The sequence below is a fragment of the Pinus tabuliformis genome, chromosome 4_2, assembly GCF_031772625.1.
Source record: "Pinus tabuliformis cultivar Carrire ecotype Pingquan chromosome 4_2, CPIR1, whole genome shotgun sequence".
NCBI classification, from domain to species: domain Eukaryota; kingdom Viridiplantae; phylum Streptophyta; class Pinopsida; order Pinales; family Pinaceae; genus Pinus; species Pinus tabuliformis.
In genome coordinates this window covers 305,591,441-305,614,515 of record NC_142304.1, presented here as the reverse complement: position 1 = coordinate 305,614,515, position 23,075 = coordinate 305,591,441, and the positions used below count along the sequence as shown (strand labels likewise).

General features: G+C 40.1%; 1 protein-coding gene across 3 annotated transcripts in view; it reads right to left on the bottom strand.

The window, feature by feature from the left end:
• The window catches only part of LOC149169199 (zinc finger (CCCH-type/C3HC4-type RING finger) family protein), a 114,021-nt gene extending 91,387 nt beyond the window's left edge, over positions 1 to 22,634 (bottom strand). For all 3 annotated transcript variants that reach the window (XM_089428604.1, XM_089428602.1, XM_089428603.1), the window contains exon 1: positions 22,444 to 22,634. In XM_089428604.1, coding sequence (XP_089284730.1) covers positions 22,444 to 22,454 — 11 coding nt within the window. In that variant the 5' untranslated portion in view covers positions 22,455 to 22,634. The remainder of the gene's footprint in view (positions 1 to 22,443) is intronic.
• Positions 22,635 to 23,075: the final 441 nt, after the last annotated feature.

The following is a 23,075-nucleotide window of genomic DNA, read 5'->3' as shown; positions in this document are numbered from 1 at the left end:
CAGTGAAGTCGAAGGAAGATTTTCCAAATCCGGTGAGTACTTTGCAGAGATGCTGAGATTTTCTCCAGGAAGCTGTGCAGAGATAGCACAGAAGCCTCAAAAGGCAATTTGATTTTGCTGAGGTGGTGCTAGTTTTCAATTCCAAAGGTCGGAAAGCATTTCCAAAGTGCCAGAGAGAGTTTCCCAATCAGCAGCAGGCAAGACAGCTTGATTTGCAGTTGTTCTGGATTGAGGGTGTAGCAGACTACACAGGGGTGATGCAGAAGTTGCGCAGGGCAAGGTAGACGTCTTGCTTTTTAGGGGCAGTCAAGTGTCGGGATTGCTCGGAGTGAGGGTAATTTCCATCAGATAATTTTTGTTAGTATTTTCTCTGCAAGATTGCCAATTTTCAGCATCTAGATTGTACTCAAATAATTCCACTGCTACTTAATAATAAAATCCCTTAGCTGCTGCACCAGTTTTCCCAAGTTGGGTTTTTCCAAGAACATTTGTCCAAAAATAATTGTGTCAATTTGTATGTGTGTGCTAGCATAATTCTCAATTTCCAGTGCTATTATTTTCCGCAGTATTTTTGTGAAGATTGCAGTGTGTTTATTTTGTTGTTGCCACAGCAATAAACTGCTAATTTAATTAACAGTTAGAAGAAATAATTTCAGTTGCTGCAATAAGATTTCGGTAGTGAAATTTTCACATTGTATGATGTATCAGAGCGATTTTGATCAGGTGGGAAATCTTAGAAACGAAAGCAGAAAATTCATTGTTCAGAGGGAGCGGCAAGACAAATTTCTAGAGGTTGCACAGAGCCTAAGCTAGGCAGTGTGAGTTGCTTGAGCAAGTTTGATCTTTCAGTGCAAGTGGGAAGAAAAATTCAATTTGCTAGTTTGAGTGATTCCAACAGGCAGAGGGAGACACAGTCTAGTATTTTTGCTGGGCAGATTCCTTGTTTGGGCGCAGAAGGGTTTTCAACAACGAAATCAACGTCGGGTGGAAGAGAAAGAGCACACACAGAGGGAAATTTCTCTCAAGGGGTTTTGAGTTTTAGAGATCCGATTTTCCAGTTGCAAATTGGCAGAAGTTGTGAGCAGTTTTTCTCACTCCTACAGGGAGTGTGAATAGCATATTCAATATCCAAGCAGAGGAAGGAGATTTTCGAACATATTTAGAGATGGCCACAGTTGGGCTTAGAGACCAGGATAGGTTGGAGGAAGACTCCAACTTTGTCATCTGTAAGGCTAGGATGTCCTTCCTACTGCACAAACATGGCCTGAAAGCCTATGTGAATAATGTGGTAGCAGTACCCCAGGATGCAAATCAATTGATAGAGTACATGAAGGGGATGGCGAAGGTGAAGCGGTTGATCCTAGATGGAATTCGGGACCATATAGTCTCACATGTGGCAGACAAAGGAACAACCAAGGAAACGTGGGATACTCTCGTCCAGCTATACCAAAACACTTCCGAGCAGTAGAAGATATTCCTGTAGGAGAAGCTGAGAAGCATCAGGATGATGAAGGGAGAAGGCATGATTCCTTCCTCACTAGGATTCAGGAGGTCCGATATCAGCTTGCAAACATTGGGGAGGCACCTCAACCATCAGAGATTGTATGTTTGGCACTTAACAGTGTCTCAGAGGATTGGCAAGTGTTTGTCCAAAGTATCTTGGGCAGAGACACATTGCCTAGATGGGGCAAGATGTGGTCCAACCTACAGTAGGAGAAGTTGAAGTAAGCTCTGTTAAAGAGCACCATCAGCGAAAGTCGCAACAAAGGCATGAAGGGTGAGAAGGAAGAGGAGAATGTGGCCCCATCATCAGAGGGTCCCAGTCAGGGACAGGGGGAGAAGAAGAAGAAGAATGTGGCCCTAGCATCTAAGGTCAAATGCTTCAGGCGTGGTGAGTTTGGCCACTACAGTACTCAGTGTCCTCGGAGGAAGAAGGACAAGCAGGAGAAGCAAGACCAAGCGACAGCATCCACAGAGATAGACAAGTTGTCCTCCAGGCTAGAGGAAGACTTCGCTATGTTTGCAGCTATACCTTTAGGAGTGAGGTGGGGCGATATGGAGCTATAGTCCCAAAGTTGCGCAGATTTGGGTAAGAACCTTGAGGTGTCATCCTCATGGACCATTACCTTGCTACAAGGGTCCCCATAGTATTCAGTAGCGGGATGGATCAGTGTCAGTGATGTAGTCAGATTACTCGAGTGACAGTTGCAAACTAGTCGCAGTTAGTTACTGAGGAGCGCAATGCAGTGCTGACAGCAAAGCAAGAGGCTCAATAGCAGAGTCAGCAGCAACGCAGATTCTTCAGTCGATAGTGCAGTGCCTAGTAGCAATCAGGAGACAGATGCAGCATGAGATACAGTTGATTCAGTATTTAGGATGCTTCTTAGTTGCAGTAGTTGCAGTAACAACATATGAGAGGGAGTTGCAGTGCAGATGCAGAGTTGGCAGCAGTAAAGCAATGTCAGCAGCATCAAAGTTGCACAGTGGTTGGTGGGTAGTGGCAGTCAGTCACAGTGGCCAGACATCAGCAATGTACAAAGGGTGATGCAGAGACAAGGAGTTGTAGCTATAGTGCAGCACTAAAACACCTTCCTCGCTAAGAGGGAGTGTTATTTTTTGTAGCATCGAAAGTGTTCTAGTCTCGAAACTTTGTGGAGAGGCAAAAACACAAGAGTTCTCCATAACCCAAAAATCGTTTTTGGAAATTCCACCTAAAAGTGTCTCAATTAAATTATTATCCTATTTTTTAATATTTCCTAAGTCTAAACTTAGGAGAAGTGGTTAATTAATCAATATTAATTGAAAAAGGTGTGAATCATCTAGAAACTCACATGGAGCGATTGGGAAATAATATTAGCCCTTGATTAAATTTTTAACCTTGGCCATTTGAGGTCCAACAGAAGATTATAAGAAGAAGTTGATGGGTAGATGGAGGACACACACTTGAGATCAATTTCCTTGGGTAGTGCGATTTTCCAAAGAGCAACAACAATTGTCGGAAGAGTTCGAGCAAGAGAAGGGGAGCAAAAACAGAGAGGGGCAAAGAGAGTGAAGCTGGAGGAAGATTTTCCAGATCCGGAGAGTACTTTACAGAGAGGCTGAGATTTTCTCCAGGAGGCAGCGCAAAGGCCTCAAAAGGCGATTCAATTCTGTTGATGTGAAACTGGTTTTTAGTTCCAGAGGTCGGAGAGACAGTTTCCCAGTTAACAGCAGGCATGACGACTTGATTTGCAGTTGTTCCGAGCTGAGCATATAGCAGATTGCGCAGGGGTCATGCAAAAGTTGCGCAGGGCAAGGGGGACGACTTGATTTTTAGGGGCAGTCAAGTGACAGGATTGCTCGGAGTGAGGGTAATTTCCCTCAGATAATTTTTGCCAATATTTTCTCTACAGGATTGCTAGTTTTTGACATCTAACTCAGATTATTTCACCGCGGCTTAATAATAAAAACCCTTAGCTGCTGCACCGGTATTCCCAAGATGGCCTTTTTCAGGGACGTTTGTCCAAAAATAATTGTCAATTTTTATGTGTTTGCTAGCATATTTCTCGGTTTTCAGAGCTATTATTTTCCGCGATATTTTTGTGAAGATTGCAGTGTGTTTATTTCGTTGTTTCCATAGCAATAAACTGCTAATTTAATTAGCAATTAGAAGAAATAACTTCAATTGCTGCAATAGGATTTCAATAGTGAATTTTTCACATGTACAAGCCTCCCTCTCGAACATCAATCACCTTTGCAGACTCCATGCTTGAGCCCTTATTCCATACAAGGACTTGTCCATCAACAAATGCAACTCTATACCCTTTGTCTTCCAAGGATGAAGTAGAGATCAGGTTCTTTTTCAAACTTGGTACATACAACACATCATTTATATGAATATTTCTTCCTGACTCCAACTGGAAAAATGTTGACCCAACACCTTTGAATGCATACTTGGTATTGTCACCAAGTTCCACTTTCGGTGTTGACTTCCTCTCTCCTAATTCTGTGAGACTATCACAATTACTTGTCATATGTCTGGAGGCACCACTGTCCACTAACCAAATGTCACTATGATCTGCAATAGTGCTTGTAAGGGAAGAAAAGAAAAAGTAATTTGTATCATCTATACTTTCGTTCCTGGATCTCTTCTGATTTGGATGCTCATCATCATCAATGTCTACTATTAAAGCATGCTACTTTCCCTTCATTTTCCTATCATTCTTCCCTTTAGGAAACTTGTTTTTATAGTGACCAAACTTGTGACAACTGAAACACTGAATCTTTGACATATCCTTCTTCTTCTGATCCTGAACGGGAGTTGGTCTTCTACCTGTATTTCTTTTATGAAATTTTCCAAAATTTCTTCTTCCTTTACCATTCTTCGTATGAGTTGCAAATGCTTAGGACTCACCATCTTGAGGTCTCTGAATCTTCCCCTTTGATACTAGCCTAGACTCCTCTTGGGTACAAGAAGCCCATAGTTGATCAAACTTTGGAATTTTTGATCTGCCACAAATGCTTGATACAAATGAATCCCATGAATCTGGAAACCCATTAAGGGTCATAGTCACAAGTTCTAATTCATCAATATTTTCTCCAATGGCCTTGAGCTAATCTCTCAAATGAAAGATCCTCATGAAGTAAGAAGCCAAAATATCTAATCTAGACATCTAAATATCGCGAAGTTGATTCCTCAAAGCCATGTTGAAGTTCCTTAGAATTCTACAACTACTTAGATGATTTATGAAAACTGAAATAGTTGACTTATCACCAAGATACAGAATTCCTCAACAATAGAAGCAGCGGAATTAAACACAGAGATAAAGACACAAGTACACAAGAGACAATAATTTTTTCTATGGAACCCAACTAGGAAAACCCTCTACTTGTTGTAGATTTTGTTGAAAGAGTTTGAGTATATGAATCTCTTACAAGGAAAAATTGTTTCACTCAAGAACACACTTGTTCTCACTGCTTGGAGTAAGCTTGAAACTCCCTGCAATCCTCTCAACCTAGCACCTAGTTCCTTGCTCAATCCAACCCCTCTTTCCTAGCGCTAGAATTCTCCTATTTCCTAGTGCAATAGTGGCTCCTATTATTTAGGAATTCCTCGTAAATCCTAGTGCTGGTCTGCAAGGAAGTCTCCCTCTCAAAGCTCTGCGTATTGAATACTCCAAGAGTACGTTCTCACTGCAAGATGCTCTCACACACACAACCTATGCATACAAGAATGAATTACAAAGGTGCCTTCGTCCTCCTTATAAGCTTTTCAATCAAGCTAAATCTGGCAAGTTAATTTTAGAACTCAAACTTGTGATTGATTTGTTAACTGAGTCAAACTGACTCTTCTAACTCGTCCTGCCTCAATTAGAAATTGAAGCTCACTAACTCGTCTTTTTCCAAACATAAACTCGCACTTGGAGACAAACAAAACTAAGCCTCCAACTCTTACACATGAGTTAACTACTCCATGACTCGTCCTATTTCCTAGGAATTCTTGCATGTTAGAGGAAGACTATTTGTGGTCTTTCTTGACTAAGGCACAAGTCAAGAAGAAGACCTTCTTTGCTACACTTTTCAACACTCCCTCTTAGCAAGGAAGGTGCTTCTGGAAGAACCTCGTCCACCTAGATTTGTCTCCAATACTACCATGTTCTCCGTTGCTACAGCTGCTCCCTCTGAACTAGAGGACTTCCCTGCTTTCTTCTGCGGAATTTGATTTGAAGACCTGTTCTTTCCAACCATGCTCTGTGAATCCATCACTTCAATCATAAGTGCCATGTACCCTGTGTACCTCTATGGCCGCTTACTCTGGCTGAAGGTGATACTATAAAATCCAACTCTCTTCTAATCTGCCTTAAACAAATATTTTTCCCACCTGGCTCGAACTCTCCCTATACTGGGAGTCATTGACTGAGTGGTTGCCTCCACTTTCCCTAGGCTATGGTCCTCATCATCCTACTGGTCGACCCAACTACCAACTACCCTAGACTCAAACTGAGACACTGGTTGAGGCTCCATCTTGAGAGCTTTGTCCTGCTCTCACTCAACTATCACTTTTCCCTTCTGAGAACTTATGCCTTGCTACTCAAGGTTGTGCCTATCTCTACCTGCAACTTGTAGAGATTCTTCACCCTCACATCTAAATGCTTCTTACATCCAGAAGTTAAGTGTTGGAGGTAAGCCTTACCTATGTTGAAGATGACATCATAACCCTTGTCCTCAAGGGTAGCTACCAAAACAAGATTTTGCTTTAATCCTGGAACACAGAGGACACCTTTGAGATGGAGAGAATAAACTAACTCCCTCTGAAAACTAACATTGCCAACTCCACTCACTGCATACATGCCATCATCTCCTAGCTCAAGCTGAAACTACATGTCCTTCCCCATTAGGTCGCTGAAATTCTTCTTGTTCCCAGTCATGTGGAAGGAAGCTCCTGAATCCATATACCATACATTGTTGTCCACTCAACTTTCCATGAAAGAAATCAATGAGAAATCTTTCTTGAACTGGGAAGAAAATGCATCTATCGACGTTGATGCAGCTACATGATCCTTATTGGATCCTTCCAATTAGGACACCTAGTGGCATAGTGTCTAAACTCATAGCAATGGAAGCACTTGATCTTGCTTAGATCCTTCTTCTTGCCCTTCTGACTAGACTCGGCCACTCCTTGAACTGCCCAAAAACTCAGTCAAACTTCAGCATGGTATCAGAGCGCAGATCCACATAAAATTCAATTGTCCAGAAACTTGGTCAAAGTACCCAGAAACTTAATCAAACTTTGCCCAGAAACTTGGTCAAACTCTACCTAGAAATACTCAGTCAACGTTGGTCCAAAATTGGCTGCTCAAAAATTCAACTCCTAATAAATATTTGGCCTCTTCCTCAGACATCCAAAAGAGAGATAATGTATGAGTGATGAGTGAGTGACCAAATGAGAAGTTTAAGTGTCTATTTACAGTGATTTTCAGGTGCCCAAGTGGCACGTCCTTTTTTTGGGCTTTCTTGAACTTTTGGGGCCAACTTGAGTAATTTAAATTCAAATTTAAATTGAATTTTCCCTCCTTTTAAATTTTTTCATGGGCCGACATATGAAGTTGGGGAATACCTCCCATGACTACCTAAAAATCAGCAATGACAATATAAAGAATCCCTGACAGTCAAAGACTATCTTATCTTTGGTAGCATCACCTTTTTCATTCCAATAGTATCCAATGCTTGGATGAATCTCTCCTTCAAGTTGTGGCCCTTTTCTTTCCACCCAACCATGAAGCTTTTGTTGTTTCAACTTTCCTGTCAATAGGCCCCTCTTGCTCATCCTTGATGTCTCCATATTCAAATTTACAATTGGCACTATTTAATATATTGAATAGATAGCAATCATCTGCCCCTGATCCTAGTAACTCTTTCTGGGATTTCAACTTTTGTCGTAAGGCAACACGTAAATGGGCCTCCCTAACATCTGAAAGTGCATACTGCCTAACTGACTACATATTACTTCTAGTCTAATGGAACTCAATGTTCCGCTCGTACTCCTGCCATTTTGGAGCCTTTAATGCTTCTTGCCGAATAGAATATGCATCATTCCATTGATCCTGCAATTGCCTTAAACCAAAGTTCAAGGTACCAAATTCTTGCTTAATGGCCTACACACTCCTTTCTACTTGAAAGAACTACTTCTTCAGGAATCCAATCCTTGATCCGAAAATTTACTACATTCTTGAATTTTATTAATGTGGCCAAATGCCTCTTTCGTATTACGTAGCAACTATTTTCCCTCCTATAAACACATAATCCTCAATTTTATTTTGTATCTAGCATATTTTCTTATCAATTTCTTTTAACCTTCGTCTCTATCCAACATTATTCACAACGTAGGCAGGTAAGCTCTCCCCATTTGAAGAATTATCCAGATTAATGAGACCTTGCTTGAGAGATGGGTGGGGCTTCCATTTGACAGCAGATCTCAATATATCAAATGCTAGCACAAGTTGGCCCATTAATCTCTTTAACTTATACTTGAATGCACCATATACTAACTTTCCTTTATCCAACCCTGAACCTTCAACCTTATAGAGACCAATATAAATATTTTCAGAAAGATTAGCATTGTCATTGATACTTCGAATCACTCTAACTTCAAATCCTTACGGTTGCTTTGCCCAAGGGCAAGGTCCCCCCTTTTTAGTTTTGATCATCATCTTCTGTTGAGGAAACAATTTGAACAATGAAATGCTACTCATGAGAATTGTCCAGAGATTGACTTGATAGGTTTTTGCTCGAAGGATCTTGTAGTGTCATAATCATAATCTCTCTCAGCATTTATTAACTCCGAGAAGAAGAATGTTTCAGTCATTTAAGAGTCTCTGGGATATAAAAGACTATAATCCTGACCTTCTCATTGGAACAATTGACTATGCTCTAAAGCAGAGGATCCACTGTGTTGAGTTGAAATGCACAAGCCACCAATCTACTGACTAGGACTGCTAATGTTTGTTTCTAATGAGCTCTTACCACTGGAACTCCAACCATAGATATCTTGCTCTTTATGGGTTTTTTAACATAGATTTCACTGTAATTTTTCTTCAGTCCATTTTTTCCCATCTCATCAACTACAAGATCATTGAAGGGCCTCCCTTTAGTAGACATTAAATCCCTGCGTCAACTCCCACAATCTTTTGATCCTGACGGTGATTGTGAGTATTGAATTTGATCAAGCTTAGAGGAGCAAGTTCAAGAATGATGATGATCATGGTTATTCATCGGCACTAAAGGAAAGGATACTCGATTTACATGTCGAGGTCGTGAATGAGAGTAACGATGTATCCTTTCCTGCTTGTTATCTCTGTGATACCTTATATGTCTCTTTGATGAAATTCCCATGTTGTTGTCTCTTTTAGTTGTGATTTCTCCATTTATTTCTCTATCTCTTGCCTTTTTGTTGTTTGTTTGTCCAAATGTTGCAAGTGAGTTAACTTGAGCAATCTTTGAAGAATTTGATGAATGATCTTGTTTTTCTAAGGAAATTGAAGAAATGGCCACCGAGCCAGAAAGTATATGCCCAAAATACGCAGAGTTCATCCTCTTACTCCAAGAAGAAATCTATGAGTCGATAAGCAATCCAAATGCCTAGAATTTGACAAACTTTCCATCCTCAGCATCAGAAGGGCTTTGCTTCTCTTTGTTGGGAACAATATTCTCTCTTGGTGGATGATATTTATGTGTTGCAACAATTGGATGTTCCACTGATAAATCGAGATCGTTTGTTCTATCCATGTCAGGAACTTGTGAGCATTACCCATGAATAGAATCAAAAGATGACTTTGGAGAACACTTTTTGGATGATAAGATGTCTTCCCCAAGAAACTCATCATTCTTCTCTACACTAGGAAATTTTTGCTCAAAAAAATCTGATGCACTCTACACATTAGAATCCTTGGTTTTTTCAGGAGGGATAAAATCTTCATCATATTCATCATCTAAATCAACCTGCTCTTGAGTTGAGAGATGGTTCAAATGGATCAGACAAGCAACACGATCAGGGAACACAAGGGTTCCAGTGTTTAGTTGATGAGAACCGTGAGTTTGAATCTCAGGGTATTTCAATGGAGGAACATCGCCAGGGATCATGGCCCTTTACAAACAAGTTTATCTTTTAACAGATACTAGGGCTGAGGCCAATTCCTTTAGGTCCTCATTTGCCCAACATACAACAAAACCAATTGTCCTTTACCTACAAAAATACAACCAACTGGATACTAAACTCACCTGGGCTTGCTGCTTTTAGCCCACGGTACACTACAGTTGACCAACTAAGTTTTGCAACCAAATGTTAACTCCAATACCCTTGGTGTCCTTGTTGTAGCCCTCTTCCTTTGTTGCTACAGTACACGATCTGCTCCTTTAGACCATTGTTCGACTGCTCTTCTTGTTGTTCATCCCTCAGCCACCATAACGAACCTTTGTTTAGACCTTCTTCTGATCTCGGCCTTGCCTTACAGTCCCTCTGCCCTCCTTTTCTAGGCCTAGCAAACCTCGGCTATGCCTGTTTCTTACTTATCTAAGCTACAATTGGCCTTAACTAGCCTCCTTAAGCCCTCTGAGCAGCTCCTAGGCATGCGGCTTTTACTCCCTTTACACAAGGTGTTGCTACAACAACCCTTAAACAAATTCAGCCAGCCTCCTTGCCTTTGGTTGCTCTATAAAACACAAAATAGACCCTCGGCCCTCATTGAATGGACCCTTGACCTCCTCTGTTTGGCTTTGCTGCCTTGCTCCAAGGGTTAAGGCTGCTTGCAACCCTACGACCTGTCTGCGGCCTGCAACCCTACTCGATAGACATGCAGCATGTTCCAAATCTTCAAACATCCTCTCCATAGACTTTGATACCCTCCAGACTCGACCTTCTTCTCCCTTTGGCAATGGCTCCTTTAGCTAACCTAAACATAAAGAAAACTCGACCCTCCTTAGTTTGTTGCGGCTCCTTTAGGGTTGTCTTGCGGCTAGGTCTATTTAGCCTCCTCTACTCCACAAGATGAATGTCCTTCTCCACTTATGATTTAGACTTTCCATTGGCTTCTATATATACCTGTCCAAGGAGTGAGAAACCCCAAGGGTCGTGTCCCTTGGCCTTGCTGGCCAACCTGAGCCTACATGACTCATAATGAAATTAAATTCATTTTCTTGGTTCTAAGCCCACTCCTTTAGATCAAAACCCCAAACCCTGGGTATCTTTCCCACAAGCTCCCTTTTTGTGGGTTTTCTCCACTCGAAAATACCTTCCGAGCAACCCAAATTTCAACACCTTCACTACCCAAGTAATGCCACAGAGTTTCCAGATCAGAAGAAAGATATTACTACTTGACTCCACAAGCTAGATCATACACAGAATTTCTCCTTTGTTTGACAAAACCAGATCAAGGATACCTCAAATGAGAAAAAGAGAAGAGATTGTGTTAGAAAATTATATATTACAGAGCAACGGAACACATAAAATATTGCAGAAATATAAACACAGAAAACGCATAAAACAAGAGAGACACAGATATACGTGGTTCACCCAGTTTGGGCCATGTCCACGGAGAAACAGCCAGTTCTTATTTTATTATATTATCCAACAAACTGAAGAGATACAACCTACAAAAGATCTGTTGTAACTCCCTCTTCGCTCTCAATCTCCTCCCTTTTCCTCACTCAGAATACAGATATACATAGACGCAATACAATTCCCTCATATATAGTGAGGGGTTGCCTTCTAGGGGAAAAAACCCTAAATTAAACATAACTTCTACCCTCAGATCTCCGCCTAATGAACGGCCTAGATTGACTACAAATTACTATACTTTTACAAGGCAATTTAACATCTATTCTTAGCTTCGGGGGCACTGCCCCCGAAACCCCCAGCCAAGGGGAGGCTCCCAAAAGGTCGGAACCACCCCCCCTGGACCCCCCCTGCAACGAATATTTTACGGGGGGCAACGAACTGGGGTCCAATGCGGCGATACCGTTGAATACAGAAGATAATCAAGCTCCACAGCCAACAATCTCCCACTTGGAGACTGATTATAGCAACTCCACCGCTGCTTCATTTGCTAGACAATGACTCCACTTGGACCTGGTTGTTTCTCATCTTCTTCATCATACTTGAAGACCAATTGAAACTGAGCAGATTCTCAGTTTCTCCCTGGTTACAAATTTTGTTAACATATCTGCAAGATTCTAGCTAGTGTGTATCTTTTCCAGCTTCAACTGTCCATCTTCCAATGCTAACCGTATGAAATGGTACTTAAGCTATATATGCTTAGTCTTGGAATGAAATGCAGAGTTCTTTGCAAGATGTATGGTACTCTGGTTGTCACTATATAACCTGCCCAACTCCTGCTTCTTACCTAATTCATCAAGAAACCTTTGTAACCAAATCATTTCTTTACTAGCCTCTATAGCAGCAACATACTCTGCTTCTGTTGTTGAGAGTGCTACAACACTTTGTAGTTTTGAAACCCAACTGACAGTTGTTCCACCTACAGTAAACACGTACCCTGTTGTGCTCCTCCTATTATCTCTATCACCCGCCATATCTGCATCAACATATCCCTGTAGAACAATGTTTGAACCACCAAAGCATAATGCTTGATTTGTGGTACCTCTCAAATACCTGAGAATCCACTTCACCGCCATCCAATGCTCTTTTCCTGGATTGTTCATGTACCTGCTTACAACTCCCATTGCATGTGCAATATCAGGCCTTGTGCAGACCATTGCATACATTAAGTGTTAAAATTGGCAACCAGGGCAAAACTTCATGTGGGTCATCTTATTCATGGCTAATAATATTTTTATTAGATTCCTCTCGTCGAGGTGTAGGATTGATATAAAGATCATCCAATTCCGATAAGTATTCATGGAGATATGAATTTATTTTGATTATGGAATTAATATCAAGCCGACCTACAACTCATGTAGGCTCAGAAGCCCAACAGTCGCATCTATTCACCCACCAACGTTGTGTATAAATATAAGAGGACTTTTCCTCATTTAGACTCACTCATTTCATCACATCTCTCTCTCTACTGCGCAGATATGAGTCTCTTCTCTACTGCGCTGAAATGGGTCTCTCTCTCTCACGCATGTGAAGCCGGAAGCTGTTGAATTTGAAGCTGCAACTGCAGAAGTAAAGATTGACTTGCGTGGCCTAGAAGATCTCCTCTTTGGAACTGCACTATAGGTTCATCTGAACCTCCTTTGAAAGCCGCAACTTTTGGTGGTGGAATGAAGTCAATCCGACGAACGGTTTGCAAGATATCGACTGCCCTAGTTTGAAGCCGGAAACTGCTGAAACTGAAGCTGCAACTGCAGAAGTAAAGATTGACTTGCGTGGCCTAGAAGATCTCCTCATCTGAACTGCGTTGTAGGTTCATCTGAACCTCCTTTGAAAGCCGCAACTTTTGGTGGTGGAATGAAGTCAATCCGACGAACGGTTTGCAAGATATCGACTGCCCTAGTTTGAAGCCGGAAACTGCTGAAACTGAAGCTGCAACTACAGAAGTAAAGATTGACTTGCGTGGCCTAGAAGATCTCCTCATCTGAACTGCATTGTAGGTTCATTTGAACCTCCTCTGGAAGCCGAAACTTTTGGTGGTGGAATGAAGTAAATCCGACGGTCGGTTTGTGAGATATGGTCTGCCCTAGTTTGATAATGAAGCCGCTAATGCTAATGCTACTGATCTAGGGTTTGCTACTGCTGATATGAATCAGATTTAATGTACTATTTCTCTCTGCTGAATTATTGAAGATAAAAGAAGATTGATCAAAGGGTTTCCCCACACATTGTGGGGTTTGTCCCTGGCTAGCCGCCACATCTTGTGTCTCTTGTCTTGGCTTGTTTTCTGTCGATCGTTTAATGTTCTATCTGCACTTTACTTTATGTACATGTGATTGCTAATCGGTGGAATATAATAAGAAAAAGAAGTAAACTGTTATAAGCATAGAACATACCATAACTTAACATTAAGCTTACAACTGCTGACGCATATGGAACTTTAGACATATAATCCATGTCTTCTTGGGTCTTTGAGCACATCTCCTTACTAAGTTTGAAATGGCTAGCAAAAAGTATTCTAACTAGTTTTGCATTCTGCATATTAAACCTTTTCAACACCTTTTCTATGTACTCACTTTGAGACAATGTTAATTTGCGATTCTTCCTGTCTCTAGTTACTCTCATACCAAGGATTTGTTTGCAGCACCCAAATCCTTCATTGCAAATGAGTTTGCCAATTTTCTTTTGAGCACATTTATTTCCTGCATATTAGAACCTGCAATAAGCATGTCATCTACATACAATAACAATATAATATAGCTGCCATCATTTTGCCTTTTGAGATAAACACAATGATCAAAGTGACATCTAGTATAACCTTGTTCAGACATAAACCTGTCAAATTTTAGATACCACTGCCTTGGAGCCTGTTTTAAGCCATACAAGCTCTTCTTCAGCCTGCACACTAGTTTCTTCTTCCCTTCTACCTCATATCCTTGTGGTTGTTGCATATATATCTCTTCCTCCAAATCTCCATGGAGAAAGGTTGTCTTTACATCTAACTGCTCAAGATGCAAATCTTCAACTGCTACTAGACTTAAAATAGTTTTGATTGAAGTCATTTTAACAACAAGAGAAAATATTTCATCAAAGTCTATACCCTTTTTCTGTGCAAACCCTTTCACCACAAGTCTAGCTTTATACCTTTTCCTACCTCCATCTTCTTCCTTCAGCTTGTAAACCCATTTATTCTGCAATGTTGTTTTACCTACATGCAACCTGACTAAGTCCCAAGTCTGGTTATGTGCTAGGGAGTCCATCTCTTCTTTCATGGCTTGCTCCCACTTCTTCATGGTTTCTACCTGCACTGCTTCTTCATAACATTCTAGTTCACCAGAATCAGTCAACAATACATAATATAATGAAGAAGAGTATCGTTCAGGGGGTCTACTTATCCTGGTAGATCTTCTAACACCACTTTCAGGTGTTTGAAGTGCTTGTTGTTGTTGTGGTTGTTGTTCTAGCTGTTGATCATTATGATTTTCAGGCACCGTCACTTTTCTTGTGACATCGTCAAGCACTGTGTATTCTTTGTTTTCTTTTTCCTGTTTCTTTTCCTGCAACTAATTTTTATACAAGACCTTTTCATTGAATATTACATCTCTGCTCCTAATGATTTTTTGATTTTCATAATCATATAAACGATAACCAAAATCATTAACACCATATCCAATAAAGGTACATTTCTTTGATTTTGCCTCAAGCTTTATTCTATTTTCTTCATTAATGTGGACAAAGGCTTTACAACCAAAAGTCTTTAAAAATGAGTAGTTTACCTTTTTACCTGTCCATGCCTCCTCTAGAATACCACCATCCAAGGAACTTGAAGGCCCTCCGTTTATTAGATAAACAGCAGTATCTACAGCATCTGCCCAAAATTGTAAAGGCAATCTTGCATGCAATCTTATGCACCTTGCACGCTCCATGATTGTCATGTTCATCCTTTTTGACACACCATTTTCTTGTGGTGTTCCTGGAACTATCTTCTCTCTGCGAATTCCATTCTCTAAACAGTACCTATCAAACTCTTTGCCGCAATATTCACCTCCATTATCTGATATGAGACACTTCAACCTTTTCTCTGTCTCATTTTCAACCAAAGCTTTCCATTTCTTGAAAGTATCAAATACATCAGATTTATTTCGAATACAATAAATCCAGGTTTTTCTGGTTGCATCATCAATAAAAGTAACATAATAACGAGAGCCACCAAGAGATGATACCTGAGCAGGTCCCCATACATCTGTATGCACAAGCTCTAATTTTTTGCTCTTCTTTTCTTTCCCAACTCTAAGGAATCTGACTCTCTTTTATTTTCCATAAACACAATTCTCACAGAATTTTAAATCAACATGCTTCAAACCTGGCAACAAATTTCTTGAGTGAAGAATCTGCATCCCCTTCTCACTCATGTGCCCGAGCCTATGATGCCACAATGTTGTATCTTCTCCTGTAGAGGTTAAAGCATTAACAAAATTAGAAATACCATTGCATAAATACAATGTACCAACCTTTCCTCCTTTCGCTATTACCAGGGATCCTTTAGTGACCTTCCAGGTTTTATCTGTGAAAGTAATTACGCAACCTTCACCTCCCAACTGCCCTGTTGAAATCAGATTTTTCTTCAGATCTGGAACATGCCTTACCTCCTTCAATAGCCACTGATTTCCATTTTGCTGTTTTATAAAAATTGTACCCATTCCAATGATTTTACAGGGTTTATCATCACCCAATCGAACTTGTCCAAAATCTCCTTGAACATAATCATGAAAATGTTTCCTATCAGGTGTGGCATGGAATGAGGCCCCTGAATCTACCACCCAAGCATCAATAATATTTTCTAATGAAAGAATCAAAGCATCTTGCAACACATCACTTGTTACCTTCGCTTCATAATTAGTTTCTTGCTGCGTGTCTCCTTCTTTTCCCTTTCGAGACTTACAGTCTTTCTTCAGGTGTCCTTTCTTCCCGCATTTCCAGCACACTATCCCCGATCTGGACTTGGATCTGCCTTTTCTTGACTTACTGTGAAATCCTGAGCTCTTTCCTCTTTCCATTTTTTCCCCTAGTCTTTGCAGTCAAAGCATTACCTGATGTCTCACCAGCGCTTTTCCGTCGCATTTCCTCGCTAAGGATTGCACTGACAATATCATCAAACTTCAAAGTACTAGATCCAGAGACAGAGTTAGGCCATAATTAAACCATTCCAACTTTCTGGCAATGAGCACAAAAATAACAGAGCCCTAACTTCATCATCAAAAGTTACCCCTACAGAACTTAACTGACTTGTAACTGTATTAAAATCATTTAAATGATCAACAACAGATCCACCCTCTGACATCTTCATATTAAATAAACGCTTCATAAGAAATACCTTATTTGAGGCCAAGGGTTTTTCATATAGTTTGGCCAATGTCGACATTAAACCCTCTGTTGTCGTTTCCTTTGAAATATTAAATGCTACCGACGCCGCTAGGCACAGCCGTATTGTTCCAAGTGCCTTTCTGTCGAGAATATTCCATTTTGTGTCTGTCATACTCGTCGGCTTCTTTGTCTTTCCGCTTAATGGTAGATACAGAGCTCTCTGATACAGATAATCTTCCATCTGCATCTTCCATCGCTGGTAGTTTTGACCGTTGAATTTTTCGACCCTAAACCTACCATCTTCCGCCATTGCTCCCACTCGAACCAGGGACCCTTCTCTCCTGCGAGTTTATCAGCCAAATAGACCTTCAGCTCTGATACCAGTTGTTAAAAAATTATATATTCTAGAGCAATGGAACACATAAAATATTGCAAAAATATAAACAGAGAAAACGCATAAAACAAGAGAGACACAGATATACGTGGTTCACCCAGTTTGGGCTACATCCACGAAGAAACAACCAGTCCTTATTTTATTATATTATCCAGCAAACTGAAGAGATACGACCTACAGCATATCCGTTGTAACTCCCTCTTCGCTCTCAATCTCCTCTCTTTTCCTTACTCAGAATACAGATATACATAGACGCAACACAATTCCCTCATATATAATGAGGGGTTGTCTTCTAGGGCAAAAAACCCTAAATTAAACATAACTTCTACCGTCAGATATCCGCCTAATGAATGGCCTAGATTGACTAGAAAGTACTATACTTTTACAAGGCAATTTTACATCTATTCTTAGCTTTGGGGACGCTACCCCCGAAACCCCCAGCCAGGGGGGGGCTCCCAAAAGGTCGCAGCTGCCCCCCCTGGACCCCACTGCAGCGAATATTTTAAGGGCGGCAAATTTCGAACTGGGGTCCAATGCGGCGATACCTTTGAATACAGAAGATAATCAGGCTCCACACCCAACAGATTGACTAGAGTGGGATCATCACCACTGAAACCAATCAAGGAAAAGGGGGCCTTAAAACCCTTAAAGCCTCAACTCACAATACAGAATTATTCAACTAATCAATTATGAGAAAATGGTTTCTCCTCTCTCTTCTTATTTTAATGTGAGGGTTACAAGTTTCCCTCCACTTAACCCCAATTTTGGCATCCTCAACCAGTGTTGCGCAATTACCCCAATTTACCCAATGTTGCCCCAAAACATTGGATAATGGGTTTTCCCCTTTTATCATTGACTATAGCCTACGAGGTTAGATAGGATACTTCGTCCTCCCTTGGGAAATTAATTAATAGGGAACATTACAAGTTCATAAGTGGTTGGATATCCTAACTACCTTCTGTTAGTAGCAACACCAATTAAAATTAATCCTAATGACTAGCCACTTATACAATCTGACTTTATGACATTATTGAAGCCTTATACTCCCCCACCCCCCCTTAAGGCACCAATACTACAATACTAACTACTAAAATATTGATTGATTACAGAAAACATAGAAGAAAAATTCTTCTAAAGTAACTTCACCTGTCCACGATTTCACAATCAGGCACATACTCCATCATGCTGTCTCATGACCTTTGTAAGTTATAATTCCCAAGTTCCTACCCTGCTGAATTCCTAAGTTCTTGAATCCTATAGTTCCCAAATTCTTGAATTCCATATCTTCAAATTATTGTATAATCCATATCAAGCTACATCTGCACTGAATCCCTTTTGTCTTAGAGATTCAACCACTCAGAATAATAATTTCAGAATCAGTTTTTGTCACCATTATCCTTGAGCTTCTTTGCTTGGTGACATTGTTTCTCAGTATTTTTCATTGTCTTGAGAGATTTCCATTTCAAAAAAAAACTGAAACTACTGAAACAAAATATCTTATGACAATATGCTGTTGACATAATAATTATTCTGAAAAATTAATAACATTTTTGCCCCACTTCTTCGGAAAAATTACATATCTCTCCCCAAAGCGCCTAGCTAATTCAGCTATGAAAATACTTCTGCTATGTGTCTCCTGTCATTTTGAAGTATTTGCCTTCTTTGAAAATATGTCTTTTGCAAACTTCTTAGCAATATTTTAATTTAAAGCCTTGAAAACAAACTAAAATGAATACCTTCGAAATTGGTCAAATTCTTCTGCTACACCTTTCTTTTGTTTTCCACTCTTCCTCTACATCCTATACAAGATGTTCCTCAGAACCAATTCCTCTTCTAAGACCATGGCTTCTAATCTTCTGATACAACAATATGACTCTTCTTTGCAAAATACAGCTGCTTGAACAATCTTGGTAGTGCTTGCACAACAGGAGCACAGTGATGACAACCACTTAAAATGACGGTACATTCAAATTCAAGAATAGCAAATTGATATTGGTGGCAGCTATATCTAAATGATGAGTTGATATGAAGTTATGAACTGGTCACGACTCTGAAGGAGCTTTGAATTGATACAGGCTGTAGCAGTTCCTTTTCTTGTGGTGACTCAACTCCTTTTGTTGTGGCAATTCAGATACTTTATAATTCGAGTTAGGTTTAACATCTATCTCTGGAGTCAGTGTTCTCTTTCTTGAAAACAATTTCTTATAAAGTCCTCTTCCCTGGTAGCATGGCTTCCCTTATGTATATGGAGGCTTTAAAATGCATATGGCGGCTTTGACTTATTCCTAGGTGACTTGTTACAATTCAACTTCAAGATTTATCAAGGTTGAGCATCCCATGTTCCCCATCATCACCTCATCAACTTTCAAAAAAACAACCACAAGCTTCAAGCACAAGGGTCTGTATTGCTCTATTACCATGTCATTTTTCTAAGCACACAAAAACCAGGGATATGGACTCACATAAAACATATCATTTATTATCATGAATTGATTGAATACATTGACACTGACTGTCTTTTATAGAATTTATAGGTAGTTGGATAACCAAACTACTTTCTATTAATAGAACCTACTAATGACACCTGTTAAACTTGACCCTAATGGCTAGTTGCTTATACAATGTGACTTGATTACATTATTGAAACCTTTTACTCTAACATGTCTACTTGGGATTAGGTTGATACCTTCTTTGGTTTGTGTTTTCCCATGCCCCTGGAAAGCAACACTACTAGGGAATAAACACCCTTGGGTTGTTGAGCTCCAAGCTTCTTCGCAATTGCTAGAGACAAAAATACTCTTTTATTTGGAAGAAAGGGTATGATACTTTATTTAGTAATGTTCATTCTGCCAGAAGCTACATTTTGTATGATTGTGACAACTCACTGATTCATAAGTTTCGTACATGCAGATTTTTTCGTATGCAAAAGGTAGAAGTGGATGTGGCAGCAGGTCCACTTGAGGCAACTCCTCAATTTTTAGAGAGGTACCCCCATGTATCATGAGCATGGTACCTCTCGGTGCTTCTCTAGTACAGTCAGTCCAATCCTCAACAGTTGGAGAACTGAGAGAAGGCCAAGTCATAAAACACATCGGCCATGCAGTCAAACAGAGGACGAAGCATCCACATAGCTGCCCCCCTCTGCCCACTGAGAAAAGTGACAAGTTCCACATGCGTGTGCTCAACATTTCTGATGTCAAAAATTAAAATACCATGAGCCGCACAATGATGGCTAGGAATCTCAGCAGTTGGAATTCGTGGGCACGCAAGGTGCAGGTACAGGGATGCCATCTTTTAAATCAGGATGGGTTAGGATACAAGGAGGTGCACATATATATGTATGTATATGTATCAAATATATAAAGAAACTAAAACATTTCAGAGACAGAAATAAAAATCTATCTAATACAGTAGAAACCTAGAAATATAAAGCACTGTGATCTGTAAAACCAAACTTTATACCATTGAACAACACTGTAATTTATATGATCTGTCAAAACACAGGGGAAGGGTACACAGTGATGGGTGTACAAATGTTGAGGAAAGATAGTAGGTGTATAATCTATATATTGGCACTAGACAAATTGAAATTTTAAGGAAAGCTAGGTGTACAATCTATATTTTGGTACCTGACATCTATTGGATTTCTGCAGCAAGTTGTGCAATAGAAAACATAAACCCAACCTTTGTACTGGTACCGGACAAAAATATATACAAGAAACGTCCATATCAGCTATATTGAATAAATATGTAGGTCAAAGTCCTAAAATGACTTTCTGGATAGATCTATGTTATAGATCACAGGACATGGAAAATGCAAATCAAACCTTAAATCTGATATGTGGATGGAGGACGAAGATTAGACTTTAAAAATGAGACTATTAGGCATAGCATTAGATTGTAAAAAGCAAGATTGTTTCAAGGGGATGTCCATAGGAGGCACCTTCCGCACCTTCTGCATCTGAGACATGTGATGCATCTCCAGGACCTGGATATGTCTCCAGGACAAGATTGAGCCCTGTAGTGCCAAGGACATGTCCCCTCACACAACAGATGGGGATAAATAGTGGTTGATCCTGAACCTGCTTCCAAGTTGGGGACCAACTCCAAAGGACCATGATGGTCTGCGACTCTGCTCCCTAAAGTTGGGCTTCTCCCAACTGTTGTTTGATAATATTGGCCTTATTTTTCTTCTGGGTCATGGGCCGTTCATTTATGCTCATTGCTATGTTATGCTATGAGCTTCTCATGCTCGCTGTTATGTTAAACTGTGAGCTTCTCATAAGCGTTTATGCTCACCACTGTGTTATGTTGCGTGCTTCTCATGCATGTTTATGCTCGTCGTTATGCTATGCTGTTTGCTTCTCATGCTACTATTCTATGTCCAAGGGGCCAAAATTAGTCTAGGTTTTTGGTTTGCAACCAAAACAATTTCCGTCTTACTGTGTTTGCAGCCATCTTGTTGTGTATAGCATGCCAAAAGTACATTCAATATTTATATTAATAGTTAAGGAAATATTTGATTAGCGAAAAAATACATTTTGCGTAAGTAGATGCCATTTCAGAAATGTTTCACTGGTTATTTCAGAGTACGATTCAAACAATTCAGAAATTCCACTTCTATAGGTGGCAAAGACAGTTATCGTTGACTGCATTCAGATTGCCCTGTTTTGAACATAGCAGCCATTAGTTATAAATTTCCTGAGAGTGCAAACTTTTGGACAACACAGATTAGTGATGATTCGATGAAGCTCTCATCGTTTGAGAAATCAAGAATGGGTGACAATATATGACAACACTCGGGATGGATAGAGGTCCATAAGTGTACCAGAAGATTCCTTAAATGGCACAATTCCAATTTTCTATTAATTAAAGAGGCAAATCTAATCAGTTGACCAGCTGCAACTTGCAAAATGTCATGAAGAATTGATGTTATAAGAAAAATAAAGTCAAGGATAACACATTAGGATAAGAAACATGCACAGGCATGACAGCCTATCAAATAAAGCTGATTGGAATAAATTCCTAAATTCAGAATCCAGTAGAAAAGGTCATCCGTAAACGTCCCTCATCTAGAACATATAACTCTAATACATTATTCTGCTCATTTGCAGCAAGGAGTCCAAAATTGAGGATGGTTTACCCTGGGTTGATCCTCCTAAACAAACCCCGCTGTTAACCAATCCTAAAACCCTAACGCTAACCACATCCCAAAACACCAAACGAATTAAAACCCCATCCGATCCAGAACTATTGCATATCTCTACTGAAAATTAACTCCTTTGATGCGCTGGTTAAGTTTAAGTACAGCAATTCCCGGGGACATTCAGCCAGTGATGTTTTAGAAAAGGAAGTCAATTATGGTCCAAGAGTGCATTCCTGACATAGGATCACAAGGGTTTGCACCATGAGGTACATAAATGCGGTATGTTTTACAGGATTAGAAAATTAGGAACGTTGGACAGCATGCAATCCAAACTGACAGGGGCATCCTAAAAGTAAAACTTCCGGGTGCTATGTCTATTATACAAAGTTGCGCCTGCCTGCTATGAATGATTCCAAGCATCAAAAATATAATAGATTGGTATCAAAAATGTACCTGTTCGACATGGTTTCCTTTGTTTGCGCTGGCCGATAGAAAGAATAAACGAGCGCACAAATTTGGGACGAGGATTTAAGAAACCAAACCCAACGCTCAGTTTTAAGTCATCCAAACGCAGAATATTTGGCTGTAAATCCACCGATTTTTTTTCTTCTTAAAAGAGGATTTCCTCCGTGGCGTAACGTGTGGCGTAACGTAACGCTCATGTTTAAGCCGTGAAAATGTGCGTACATATACACATCCTCTCCACCCACAGTGTCACGCCCCGAAGCCGGCGGTAGTCTTTCAATCACTCTTAGCGAGGTGCGGCATCACCGAACACTTTCTTTTCATCAATACTTGTGTTTGTGGACTACGCCTAACCACTTACTCCTACTTAATTTGTGTTTCTCAACCAAGTATTATTAATGTGCCTTTATACCAATGAACACCCATACACATGCATTATCAACAGCGATTATAAATGAAGAACACAATTGCACAGTATAAAGGGAGGGGAAACTCCCTGAACAATGAGTCTGCCCGATAATATATTATACAACAGTTTACAAAGCTTTACAAGTATATTTGGAAACCCCAAGTTTCATACTTAGCCAAATTTACAATCCAAGGCAAGGCTCGGTTGCCTA